General features: G+C 42.9%; 1 protein-coding gene across 1 annotated transcript in view; it reads right to left on the bottom strand.

Annotated features, from left to right (window-relative positions):
* The window catches only part of LOC108535241 (decaprenyl-diphosphate synthase subunit 2), a gene marked incomplete at its 5' end in the record, with an annotated part of 142635 nt that overhangs the window by 24682 nt on the left and 104474 nt on the right, over positions 1-13479 (bottom strand). Inside the window, one exon of the mRNA XM_017881138.1 lies at positions 11815-11847. Within this exon, the coding sequence (XP_017736627.1) occupies positions 11815-11847 (33 nt within the window). The remainder of the gene's footprint in view (positions 1-11814; positions 11848-13479) is intronic.

Below are 13479 nucleotides of genomic sequence, written 5' to 3'. Positions count from 1 at the left end.
TAAAAAAAAAAAAAAAATTATTTGGGCTAACAACTGAGAGGGTGGCATGTCATATGATGTCATAAAGATGTTTATCATTAAAATCATTTAATAATTTCATTCATGATACACAAGGGAATAGAGATTATGATCATTAAATCTGCTGATGCCACTGAGGTGTGTGGGATTGCTAACACCTCAGAGAACAAGAATCTAATTTTAAAATAACATTAAGAAATTAGAGGAACAGATAATCAAAGCAAGATGATAGTCACTGGGGACAAATGCAAAATAATACACTGAAAGAGTTAAGGAGAAAAAAGACTAGCTTGATGATAGGAATGAATAATGTACAGAAGGCAAATGTTTTGCAAAAAGACCAAGGCTAATAATAAGGCGCAACTCCGGTTTAAGATACTATTACATGTGTGATTATTAATTAATTAGTTAATTAATTATTTGAGATGGAGTCTCGCTCTATTGCCCGGGCTGGAGTGCAGTGGCGCGATCTCAGCTCACTGCAACCTCCACCTTCTGGGTTCAGGCGATTCTCTTGCCTCGGCCTCCTGAGTAGCTGGGACTATAGGTATGTGCCAGCACACCAGGCTAATTTTTGTATCTGTAGTAGAAACGGGGTTTTGCCATGTTGGCCAGGCTGGTCTCGATCTCCTGACCTCAAGTGATCTGCCCACCTTGGTTTCCCAAAGTGCTAGGATTACAGGCATAAACCACCACACCCAGCTTATAATTTATTTTTGATATAACGTTTCACACGGTACAAAAGCTTCTATGGTTTACTAGAAACAGAAACTCATCAATGATCATTTTTCCATCATTAATAATTGCAATTTGAAGGAGATATGAAATCAAAGCAGTAGTTGCAAAAACTGACAAACTAATTGTTTTGAAAAACAGATTAAAGAGAATCTACTCACTATTGCTACAAAGAAAAACAGTAGTCTGAAATGTAATTGCCAAGAGAAAAATAACCGGTTTAATCTGGTTTTAAGGAAATGAGGAGTGGGGTATTTGAAATTTTTGGACAGGGGCTAGTCATGGTGGCTCATACCTGTAATCCCAGCACCTTGGGAGGCCAAGGTGGGAGGATCACTTGACCCCAGGAGTTTGAGACCTGCCCAGGTAACATAGTCATACCTCTTCTCTACAAAAAAATTTAAAAATTAGCCGGGTGTGGTGGCATGCACCTGTAGTCTCTGCTACTTGCAAAGCTGAGGCGGGAGGATCACTTGAGCCCAGGAGGTCAACACTGCAGTGAGCCATAAACATACCCCCCCCCCCCCGCCGGGGTGACAAAAAAAAACTGGCTCAAAAAAAAAAAAAAAAAAAAAAAAAAGTTACATAGTTGCATCCATATCATTATGGTATTTTGATTTGGATTTTTTTCTTTAAATTCTACTGTAAACATCTTATCTAATTATATCACAAGTCCTTTATGGAACAAGATAGGAGAGAGCAATGCCAATGGCTCCACAGTCTGTATAGTTATCACTAAAGTAGAAATCCTAAATGTTAAGACATCTTTGGCCGGGCGTGGTGGCTCATGCATAAAATCTTAGTACTCTGGGAGGCCGAGGCGGGTGGATAACCTGAGGTCAGGAGTTCAAGACCAGCCTAGCCAAAATGGTGAAACCCTGTCTCTACTAAAAATATAAAAAATAGCCAGGCATGGTGGCAGGCGCCTGTAATCCCAGCTACTCTGGAGGCTGAGGCAAGAGAATCACTTGAGCTGGGGGCAGTGGCTCACGCCTGTAATCTCAGCACTTTGGGAGGCTGAGGCAGGCAGATCACGAGGTCAGGAGTTTGAGACCAACCTGGCCAACATGGTGAAACTCTGTCTCTAAAAATGCAAAAATTAGCTGGGCGCAGTGGTGCACACCCGTAGTCCCAGATACTCGGGAGGCTGAGGCAGGAGAATTGCTTGAACCCGGGAAGTGGAGGTTGCAGGGAGCCAAGATCGCGCCACTGGACTCTAGCCTGGGCAACAGAGTGAGACTCCATCTCAAACAAAACAAAACAAAACAAAAAAACAAAAACAGAGAGAGAATCACTTGAACCTGGGAGGTGGAGGTTGCAGTGAGCCAAGATTGTGCCACTGCACTCCAGCCTGGGCAACGAGAGCTAAACTCTCAAAACAAAACAAAACAAAACAAAACAAAAAAGAAAAGAAAAGAAAAAAGATATATTTGCAGGAGGCTAGAGAAAATGAGAGATTTAGTGCATTCAGTGATGCTGCATGGAATATTTTGCCAAAAAAGAGCTAATGTAAAGTCCCAGGGTAGGAGATGCAGCATCTACCCACGAAAGGGGTACAGGAAAGAGAAAACACAGCAACATCTGTTTTCTAAATGTGCCAATGTGAAAAAGTCTCAGAGCCAGTTTGCTAGGGTCATGGGAAGGAACTAGCAGCAAAAATTGACTACCAAAAATAAATAAACAAACAAACAAACAAACAAACAAACAAACAAACGAATAAAGGAGTCTGGCTTTGTCAGTAAAGAAAGAACAATAATATATACAAACAATTTCTATATTCAAGGTTCAAAAAAGAAAATTCTGGACTCAATATGCAGAAAAATGGCTGAAGCATCTATCTATAAGAAGAAGAAATGACTAAAAGGGCAAACCTTGGAAAGGAGAATCATGACATGAGAAGAAAGACTTTTTCTTTTTAAAGGGAAGTAATGATATGTGATCATGCAAATGCAAATGTCTGTGGACACTACTGTTTGCTGGTGGGAAGAGAATTTTAATGTGTGCCCTATGCAAATGCATTTTATAATAAAACAAATGTGCAAGGACTTCTGGGGGTGAGGAGGACAGAGTAGAGCAGCAGCTGCTAAATGGTGATGCCTGAGAGGCATGGGAGGATAGAGCCAGAACGTGCCACTCTGGAACCCTGAGCAAATTCTAGCAGGGAGGACAAGTCAAAAACCCTACCCTTATAAAAAATCTCTTACACAGAGAACCGGATGGCTAATGAATTAATATCTGAAAGATTTTTTTTTTTATTTTTTTTTACCAAGTGCTTAACCATGAGCAATTATTTCTCTGTGCTTAGAATGATCCTCATAAGAGGACATTAAAAAAAAACAGCAAAAAAACTCCCTTTTCTGTGCTGAGTCATGGGACAAATGATATGAAATGCACAATAAAGCCTAGAGAAAGGCCAGTGCAGAGACAATGCACCTGTAGTCGCAGCTACTTGGGAGGTGGAGATGGGAGGATCTCTTGAGCCCAGGAGTTCAAGGCTGTTGGGCTTGTGAATAGTCACTACACTCTAGCCTGGACAACATACTGAGAGGAGAAGAAGGAGAAGGAGAAGGAGGAGGAAGAGGGGGAGAACGAGGAGGAGAAGAAGAAGGAGAAGGAGGAGGAGGAGAAGGAGGAGAAGGAGGAGGAGGAGGAGGAGGAGGAGGGGAGGAAGAAGAAGAAGAAGAAGAAGAAGAAGAAGAAGAAGAAGAAGAAGAAGAAGAAGAAGAAGAAGAAGAAGGAGAAGAAGAAGAAGAACTACTACAGATAAATATAATGCAAGCTATTATAAACCATTTAGTGTCTTTGTGTCAAAATGAGCACGAATGTCAAAGCTCATTTACGGCACAGTCCTAGGCACTGGTGAAAGAATGAACAGAAGGCAGTCTCTACAATGCTGAACAGTCTGGTTTTGACCAACTGATGGTTATTCATATCTGTATATCTGAAGCAATTATTAAAAGAAACTGGGAAAAGTCTGTGTCTCTGTGATAGAGATATTTAAACAAGCCATTTTGAAAATGTTAAAAAATTAAAATTGTAGAAAGTCGAACCATAGGTGCCATGTTTTGCCTGAAGTGGTAAAAATACCATCTGCCACAGTCTTTTAGCAGCATGCTTATTTCAAGTAGCAGTAGGCTAAACTACAGGCATACGCTCAGCTCCAGCTGGGGAAAATACACAGACGTTTGTCGATGTTTTTCTAAGCAAGAGTAGTCAACATATTCGTTTTCTTTTAGATATATATATTAGTTACCATAGCAAACCAAACGTGAATGTGGTCCGAGAGGCTTCTCCACCAGTCCCAACACATCTCCAAGATTCCTACAATTCAATAGGTGGCACTCTTCCCTCTAGCACTGAGCTGAAGAGGCTCTGCCTAACCTTGAGGCCAGAAGCCTAAGGAGCTGGAACAGTCTGAGAGATGCGCACCCAGGGCTGCAGGACAGTCACTGGAATTAAGATCCCCACAGCATTGTGCACTGGAGCAAAAGTGTTAGCTTCCTGGTCACACTTCACTTCTGGTAATTACATTCCATCTAATACAACTTCTGCAGTTTTAACTCGGTAAGATATTCCTTGATTTTCCATCTTGAAACTACTAAGGTAGGATTGCCTTACACAGTTAAACAGCTTCCATCTTTGCCCACTGCCCAGGTGGGTGAGTTTCAGCAATGAGGAGAGTGACTTCCAGTGCTGTGTTAACTACTTTAAGAGACAGGGAGAGATTTAATGAATTAATAGTAGTCAAGTGCTTTGATATCTTAGGATGGAAGGTACTACAGCCATGTAAAGCATTCATATCCAGGCTCTATCACAACAGGAACTCAATTAAAAAGTAATTCAATTTCTATCTGAGTGTCTGTGTACAGACCACTATTTTGCTGAATGCAACACACATTTTGAAGGTCCAGTTGAGAATGATTTTGAAATGATCACCTCTTCCACACTCTCCCCTGCTTCCTCACCATCTGAAACTGACAAAATAATTTCGGTGCGTGACGGAAATAATTATATACAGTTTTTTTTTGGACTCTTTATTATTTTATTTTAAGTTCTGGGATACATGTGCAGTAGGTACAGGTTTGTTACACAGGTATACATGTGCCATGGTGGTTTGTGCACCTATTGACCTGCCCTCTAAGTTCCCTCCTTTCGCTCCCCTCCACCCCCCAACAGGTCCTGGTGTGTGTTGTTCCCCTCCCTGTGTCCTTTTGTTCTCATTGTTCAACTCCCACTTATGAGTGAGAACATGCGGTGTTTGGTTTTCTGTTCCTGTGCTGGTTTGCTGAGGATGATGGCTTCCAGCTTCATCCATATCCCTGCAAAGGACATGATCTCATTCCTTTTTATGGCTGTACACTTTCTTAATATTTGACTTTTCAGACAAAATTTGGCTTTTGAGTTTACAAATACCTATCACTTGGAAATAAAGAAATTTTCAGCAAGAAATGAATTTCACAATAGTCTCCTGAAATGGCTGCTGAGTTTTTCAAATACCATTTTAAAATAACCCCTACCAGGGGAACCCTAAGCCACTAAGCACAATGCCTATATTAGCCTGAACATCATGACCACAAAAAGCAGAGCACACAAAGAGGAGGAGTAGACTTTAGGTCATGGGATGCATTGCCGAGTAGTCTATAACACACTGCATAAGGGATAACACTGCAGACATCTCCCTAAGACTTAGTAGAGAAAGATATAATCTTTCTTCTTTATGTTACTTGGGTTTAAGTCTGTGTAAGGATGACAGGTCTGGATTAGATTCAAGCTATGTCTTTAAATATCAGAATAGCACTACGTATTCAAGGAGGGGTGGGTTTCTATTTACTGGCATGAGAAATACTATTACTGGGCACTTGAAAAGGCAACCTTAGGCAACTTTGGGATGGAATGCATTACACAGTCAATACACTCTTAAGGCTGGGTGCCGTGGCTCACACCTGTAATTCTAACACTTTGGGAGGCCGAGGCAGGTGGATCACCTGAGGTCAGGAGTTTGAGACCAGCCTGACCAACATGGAGAAACCCAGTCTCTACTAAAAATACAAAAATTAGCTGGGTGTGGTGGCGCACGCCTATAAACCCAGCTACTCAGGAGGCTGAGGCAGGAGATTGCTTGAATCCAGGAGGCGGAGGTTGCAGTGAGCCAAGATCGTGCCATTGCACTCCAGCCTGGGCAACAAGAGCGAAACTCCATCTCAAAAAACAAACAAACAAACAAACAAAAACTTAAAATGGCTAATTTGAGTCTATAGTCCTTGATCCCAAACCTCTCCTAACCTCCTGTACATCTCCTAACATAACATGAATGTAATACTTGTGCACACATATTTGTCAAGCACTCCTGTGTAAGCCTGTGCTAGGGAGGGTGATGCAACCATGAGCAAGGCCACCAAAGCCCCTGCCTTTAGATCTTTTACATGCTATTGGAAGAAGAAATAAACATGCACTTAAACAAAAATTATAATTTTATGTTATGATAAATGTTAAGGAGGAAAAAACAGAGCAAAGGTGGAGTGGCTGCTTTAGATAGAAAAGCTGGAGTCAAGGGAGCTTGTGATGGCAACCCCTGGCAGTTGTGTTCATGGTGGTTGTCTTGGCACTAGCATAGTGCCTCAAATACATTAAACATCAAATAAAGGCTGGGTGCGGTGGCTCATGCCTGGAATCCCAGCACTTTGGGAGGCTGAGGCAGGCGGGTTGCTTTGAGTTTAGGAGTTTGAGACCAGCCTGGGCAATGTGGTGAAACCCGTCTCTACAAAAAATACAAAAATTAGCTGGGCATTGGTGGCTTGCACCTGTAATTCTAGCTACTCGGGAGGCTGAGGCTGGAGAATCACTTGACCCTGGGAAGCCGAAGCTGCAGTGAGCTGAGATCGTGCCGCTGCACTCCAACTTGGGAGACAGAGTGAGACCCTGTCTCAAAAAAAAAAAAAGTAAATTTAAAAATATATTAAATAAATGTTGGTTGGGTGAAGGAGTGTGTCTGGACCTCAGGATAAGAATGTCTCCTCCCAGATTTAGAATGGGCTTAGGGAATAGAACAGCACTACTCTAAACTGCTCATTTTGTACTGAGGAAACTAACGAAACACCAAAGAGATGAAGTGAACAATTTGGTTTGCATGTTTTCTCCCCTCCAAATATCATGTTGAAAAGTGACCTCCATTGTTGGAAGTGGGCCTAGTGGGAGGTGTTTGGGTCATGGGATCGGATCCCTCATGAATGGCTTAGCGCCATGCCCTTGGTGACAAGTGAGTTCTCACTCAGTGAGTCCATGCACAATCTGGTTGTTTAAAAGTGTGTGGCACCTCCCCTCTCTTGCCATGTGACATGCCCAATACCCTTTGCCATGCGCCATGATTCTAAGCTCACCAGAAGCATCACCAGAAGTAGATGTCAGCACTATGCTTCTCATATGCCTGCAGAACCATAAGCTAATTAAATCTCTTTTCTTTTTTATTTTTTTTGAGACAGGGTCTCACTCCCATTCCCGTTGCCCAGGCTGGCATACAGTGGTGCAATCACAGCTCACTGCAGCCTCAGCTTCCTGGGGTCAGGTAATCCTCCACCTCAGGGTCCTGAGTAGCCAGGACTACAGGTGTGCACCACCATACCTAGCTATTTTTTTATATTTTTAGGAGGGAGTGCAGTGACACAATCTCAGCTGACTGCAACCTCTGCCTCTCAGGCTCAAGCAATCCTCCCACCTCAGCCTCCTGAGTAGCTGGGACTATGAGTGTGCACCAACATATCTGGCTAATTTTTGTACTTTTTTAGAGACAGGATTTTGCCATATTGCCCAGGCTGGTCTTGAACTCCTGAGCTCAAGTGCTCCTGCCTTGGCTTCCCAAGCCAGCCATATATTTGGCCACTATACCCAGCCATATATTTCTTTTCTTTTTTGTTTTTTTTTTTTAGACAGACTCTTGCTCTGTTGTCCAGGCTGGAGTGCAAAGACATGACCTTGGCTCATTGCAACCTGTGCCACTGGGGTTCATGCAATTCTCCTGCCTCAGCCTCCCGAGTAGCTGGGATTACAGGCACATGCCACCACACCCGGCTAATGTTTGTGTTTTTAGTAGAGACGGGGTTTCACCATGTTGACCAGGCTGGTCTCAAACTCCTGACCTCAGGTGATCCACCCCCATGGCCTCCCAAAGTTCTGGGATTACAGGTGTGAGCCACCGTGCCCGGTCCCAGCCAGGTATTTCTTTATTGCACGGCAAGAACAGACTAACACAGTGACTATTACCAGATTTTGCAGTGAGTTGGTGGCAGAGCCATTGCTTGGTCCAGGGGTGCTCTTATCTGTGCACCACATTTTTCTCTTTGCCATTTTCCAATGGAAATCTCTTCCATTGTCAAGTGCTTCTGTGATAAGAAACCCTAGAGGCATTCTTTGAGTCATAAAAAAAGCATCACCAGTCTGGGTAACAGCGAGACCTCGTTTCTAAAAATCATGATAATAAACAAATAAAAAAAAATAGCCGGGTGTGGTGACACATATCTGTAGTCCCAGTTACTCGGGAGTCTGAGGCAAGAGGATCATTTGAGCCCAGGAGTGGGAGGCTGCAGTAAGCTATGATTGTGCCACTGCACTGCAGCCTGAGTGACAGAGTGAAATGAAACCCTATCTCTAAAAAGAAAATAAAACAAAACAAACATCAGTGTTCAATTGTCACTCTTTTCCCTTACTCTTCTCCTTTTTTATTCATATGTTAGTTTTCTGTCACTACCACAGTAAAAATCCCAGTCTTTATCTTCAAACTAGTTTACTACAACTTTCCTAAGCAATCTTCTTAACCCTGCTGATATCTGCAAACTGTGTCAAACGCTTTCCTTTCCTCTCTGCCTTGAGACCCAATGCCCTATCCCTGATTTTCTCCTGCAGCAGGCTGCTTCTCCCCCACTTACTGCATGTGTTTTCTATTTTCTTACTCATGGCCTCTGTTCACTGGCTTACTTGCTCATTCACTTACTAAGTGTCAAGTACTGCGTTGGGTACCAGATATACAAAGAGAAAAAAGAAACTGTCTGCCCTCCAAAAGCTCACAGTCTAGGATCTGTCTCATAAATTGATCATTATAATATAACAGAGTAAGAGCAGTGACTGAGAAATGCATAGTGTATTGAGGAACTGAGGAAAGCACCTAACCCAGCCTGGGGAACCACAGAGGATTTGCCATAGGAGACAATCCTAAATTAAGCTTCATTGGATGAGCAGAGGGAGCCAGATAAAGAGGGCGGGGTATTCTAAGCAGAGGGGACAGCATGAGTGAAGGCGCAGAGAACAGAAGCAGTATGCTTTATGAAACTTGGTGCTGCTGCAGGACCGTGGGAGATGAAGCTGCAGGGTCTCTTTAGGGGAGAGATCACACAGCCCTGTATATGCCAACCCAGCAAGCTATGAATGTGCCGGATAGACAACATGGAGCAATGAAGGGTTTTGAGCTGGAGAGGGAAACTGACAGATTGGTGGTTTACATAGCCACTGTGGCTGGTAAAGATCTGTGGGGACAAAAGAGAGGCAGTGGAGAATGAGCAGTAGGTTTTTCAGTGGTTCAGATGAAGACTACGAGCACGAGGAATGGAAGAGAGACCAAGAGGAAGAGTTGGAGTCAAGAAAATGTAGGCTATAAAACTGGTATGACTTGGTCATGGAACACGAGGTGGGGAGTAGGAGCGGTTTCTTACATGAGAAGCTTCTCACATGGTTGACTGGTGGAATGACAGTGCTAATCACAGGAGAGAAGATAAGAAAAAAGGCTCAGAGGTCTAGCACCAAGGACTGCAACCTTCCTAATGCAATATATGGACTCTGGGTGATAACGATGCACCAATGTAGACTCATCAATTTTTTTCCTTCAGACAGGGTCTCACTCTGTCACCCGGGCTGGAGTGCAGTAGTATGATCTCAGCTCACTGAACCGTCTGCTCCCAGGCTTAAGCAATCCTCCCACCTCAGCCTCCCAGGTAGCTGCAACCACAGGTGCTCATCACCATACCCAGCTAATTTTTACATTGTTTTGTACAGACAGGGTTTTGCCATGTTATCCAGGCTGGTCTTGAACTTCTGGGCTCAAGTGGTCCTCCCACCTTAGCCTCCCAAAATGCTGGGATTAGAGGTATGAGCCAACGCACCCGGCCTTACACTCATCAATTAAACTCAACAAAACAATGTGCTGCTCTGGTGTGGGATGCTGATAGTGAGGGAGGCTGCATGTGTGTGGGGTTAGGGGCTATAGAAACTCTACTTTTCACTAACTTTTGCTGTCAACCTGAAACTGCTGTAAAATATGAAGTCATTAAACAACAGCAACAGAAAGGCCAGAGATGTCAGAAAAGATGTTTAGTTTAGTTTAAGATGCACTGGGCTCTTATGCCTATGGGACACCCAACAGGGTAAGTCCACAGCCTGCGTTTGGGTATATGATGAGGCTCAAGTACACATCTAAGACAGAGTGACAAATATGGAAGCCCTTGGTTTAGAGGTGCTCCTATTATCTAGCTTTTCTTGAAGAAGGCGAAAGTATGTGAGGCAGATAAAAGGAGAGACTGTCCCAACACCCCTCATGGGAGGAAGAGAAAGGACTTGACAGCCTCTGAGACTCCAAAAGCTGCAGTCTTAGACCCCAGGGAAAGGCCCAGGGAAAAAGTCGTTCAAAGAAGAGGTAGTGAAGGAAAAAAAATCCTTTGCTGGGGAGAAAAGACCTGAGACAGACTCCAAAAAAGCCAGAGACCAAGTTCTTTGCTGCCCCTAGTAAATCTGTGAGAAAAGTTTCCCACACTCTCCCCAAAATGGCCCCCAAACCCCAAAACCAAAGTATCCCAGTCAACCTAAATTCAGTGATTCAAATGGAAGGAAACATCAGAGCTACCCAAAGAGCTTTTTAGAAGTTTTGCAACCTTCTCCAAGTGGGAGACCTGGACTTACAGATTTTTAAAAACCTCCATAGGTAATTCTGACATATGTTCCTGGGTATAAGAACCAGTGGTTCAAAGTAAATCTATTTTTTAATTGTCAAAAAAAAAAAAAGAGAGACAGAGAGACTTTATTTTCAGCAAGGAAAGGAGAGTAAAGGCGGGGGCCATGGGTGTGCCCCACTAGGCTGCCAGGAGAGTGCAAGGTTCCGGGTCAGCTCTGGAGAGGCCCTTGAGGGTTTTGGTTGTCCCATGGCAAACAGAGCCCTTCCGGGTCGTGCTTCTCCTTCCCTGTCTTTGGAGTGCAGGTGTGCTCACATCCCAGATTGCTGCATAAATCAGATGGTTGACATGTTCTTTTAGCCAAGCAGCTGTACACATGCCATACACCTGCTAAATGTTCCATTTGTCCCTGAGGGGAAAACAGAACGTGATCTAAGTGTGTTCCTAGGCCTGTACTGATGCACTGAAATCTGACCTCCCGCAGCAGTTTTTAACCAGGGCTGTGTGTCAGAATTATCTGTGGAGACATTTTCAAACCACTCTAGCCTGCTCCTGTACCGCTCTCTCCATCAGGGGATTCTGATCTTGGTGAAAGAGGGTCTGATGCGGTGGTACCTAGGCACGTGTGTTTTCAAAAGTTCCACAGGTGATGTGAGAACTCTTGCTTTTGGGAGTTCAAGTCTGTCCTGTAAGGTGCTTTCCAGGTATTATCTGATGGCCAAAAAGGTTGTCTTCCATCCACAGGCCATAGGCATCTTTCAACAACGGCTAGTGATTTTACTGTTTTATTTTTTCTCATCACACTTACTGACACTTGACATTACGTTATTTATTTAGCCTTTTATTTAGTTATCGATTTTCCCCACTAGAATTGTAAATATTCTGAAAGGAAAGACTTCATCTAGTTCACCGTTGTATTCTCAATACAATATCTGGAATGAAACAGGTACTCAATAATAAATAGACTTCTTGTTGAATGAACCTTATTCCATGTGCTATTGCCTGTTTCTTAACAGGAAATGTCCCTCAGTTCTCAGTGTGATAATTCTCTTTTGACCTTTCAAATATAAACAAAAACCAAGCACGAAATTGAAATGTATAAAATAGTACAGTATGTATAAAATTCGCCTACCTTAGCATAGTCCAATCTTCCTTTTTCTTGAGCCTACAAAAGAAGAGGGGAAAATTAATTTGTTACTTCTCTAAAAGTTTAGTGCTTCTATAATTTTTGTTCTCAAAGAATAGAACTCAGCTTCTCTTCCCCCTTTCCCTCTCTCGATTTAATATACATATTGAACTATATAGTATAATCCATGTAAATTGCAAGCATATAGAAAAGTTAAATGAACAGTTCACTGAGCACGCATAGACATTCTATCTAGATCTGGCAGGAGTGGATGTCACAAGTCTTCACGTCACATGCTTCAGCACGTATCTTATGCGGCATCTCATACGTCACCCCATGACCACAATCAAAATTAACGAACTCACAATAATGCCAGATCATCTAACACAAATCTATATTCAAATTTCTCCAACTTTTCCAAGAATGTCTTGTATAGCTTTTTTCCCGCAAAACCAGAATTAATCAAGATATACACATTGCATTCTGGTTTTTATGTCTCTTTTGTTGCCTTTTATCATTATTATAGTTTCTTCTTTTTTGCCTAGACTAGTCTCTCCCCATTTTCACAGAATGAAAATAAAAGTCATTAGCTTATTTTCATAAAACCATTGACTTTTGAGAAGACAAGGATAGTTGTTTTATAAAATTCATTTTCTTCTTTCTTCATTGCGTCCTTTAACTTGTTTCTGTTTTGCTTGTAAACTGAAAGCTGGGTCTGGAGAAGCCTGCTAAGATTTAGATTAAACATTTTTGGCAAAAATACTTTATGTGGAAATATTACACACTCCATCAATTCAGGAGGCACAAAATGTCACGCTGTTCCACTCTTAGTAATGCTGTAAATTTGGCTGGGTGTGGTGGCTCATGCCTGTAATCCCAACACTTTGGGAGGCCAAGGCAGGCAGATCACCTGAGGTCAGGAGTTTGAGACAGCCTGGCCAACACGGTGAAACCCCATCTCTACTAAAAATACAAAAATTAGCCAGGCATGGTGGCAGGCGCCTGTAATCCCAGCTACTCAGAAGGCCGAGGAGACAGAAAAATCGCTTGAACCCAGAAGGCGGAGACTGCAGTGGGCCAAGATTGCGCCACTGCGCTCCTGCCTGAGTGACAGAGCAAGAGTCTGTCTCAAAAAGAAAAAAATCTTAACATAACAATCAGGGTTAGTTTTTGCTGGCAGGTCAACTTGTGTTCTACAGACGTCAGGATAAAATTTCTCCTGCCACATCTGCATAGAACAAGAGTCTTCCAACTTACAAATGGGTTAGATCTCTAGACCATTTTGCTCCTGAGTCCAAATTTACATTATACAGGTAATTAACATAGGCAGATTACTTCCATGAGAGAAAAAAAAAGTTCATAATATTGGTCCTAAAGCTGGGCACAATGGCTCACATGTGTAATCCCAGCACTTTGGGAGGCTGAGGCAAGACGATCACTTGAGCCCAGGAGTTCAATACCAGTCCTGGCAACACAGTGAGACTCCATCTCCACAAAAAATAAAAAAATTAGCTGGGTGTGGTGGTATGTGCCTGTAGTCCTAGCTACTCAGGAGGCTGAGGTGAGAGGATTGTGTGAGCCTGGGGGGTTGAAGCTGTAGTGAGCCATAGTTGCACCACTACATTCCAACCTGGGTGACAGACTGAGATCCTGTCTCAAAAAAAAAAAAAA

This window comes from Rhinopithecus bieti, unplaced genomic scaffold (genome assembly GCF_001698545.2).
Source record: "Rhinopithecus bieti isolate Rb0 unplaced genomic scaffold, ASM169854v2 scaffold_13087, whole genome shotgun sequence".
NCBI classification, from domain to species: Eukaryota; Metazoa; Chordata; class Mammalia; order Primates; family Cercopithecidae; genus Rhinopithecus; species Rhinopithecus bieti.
This window is presented reverse-complemented; position numbering and strand designations above follow the sequence as displayed.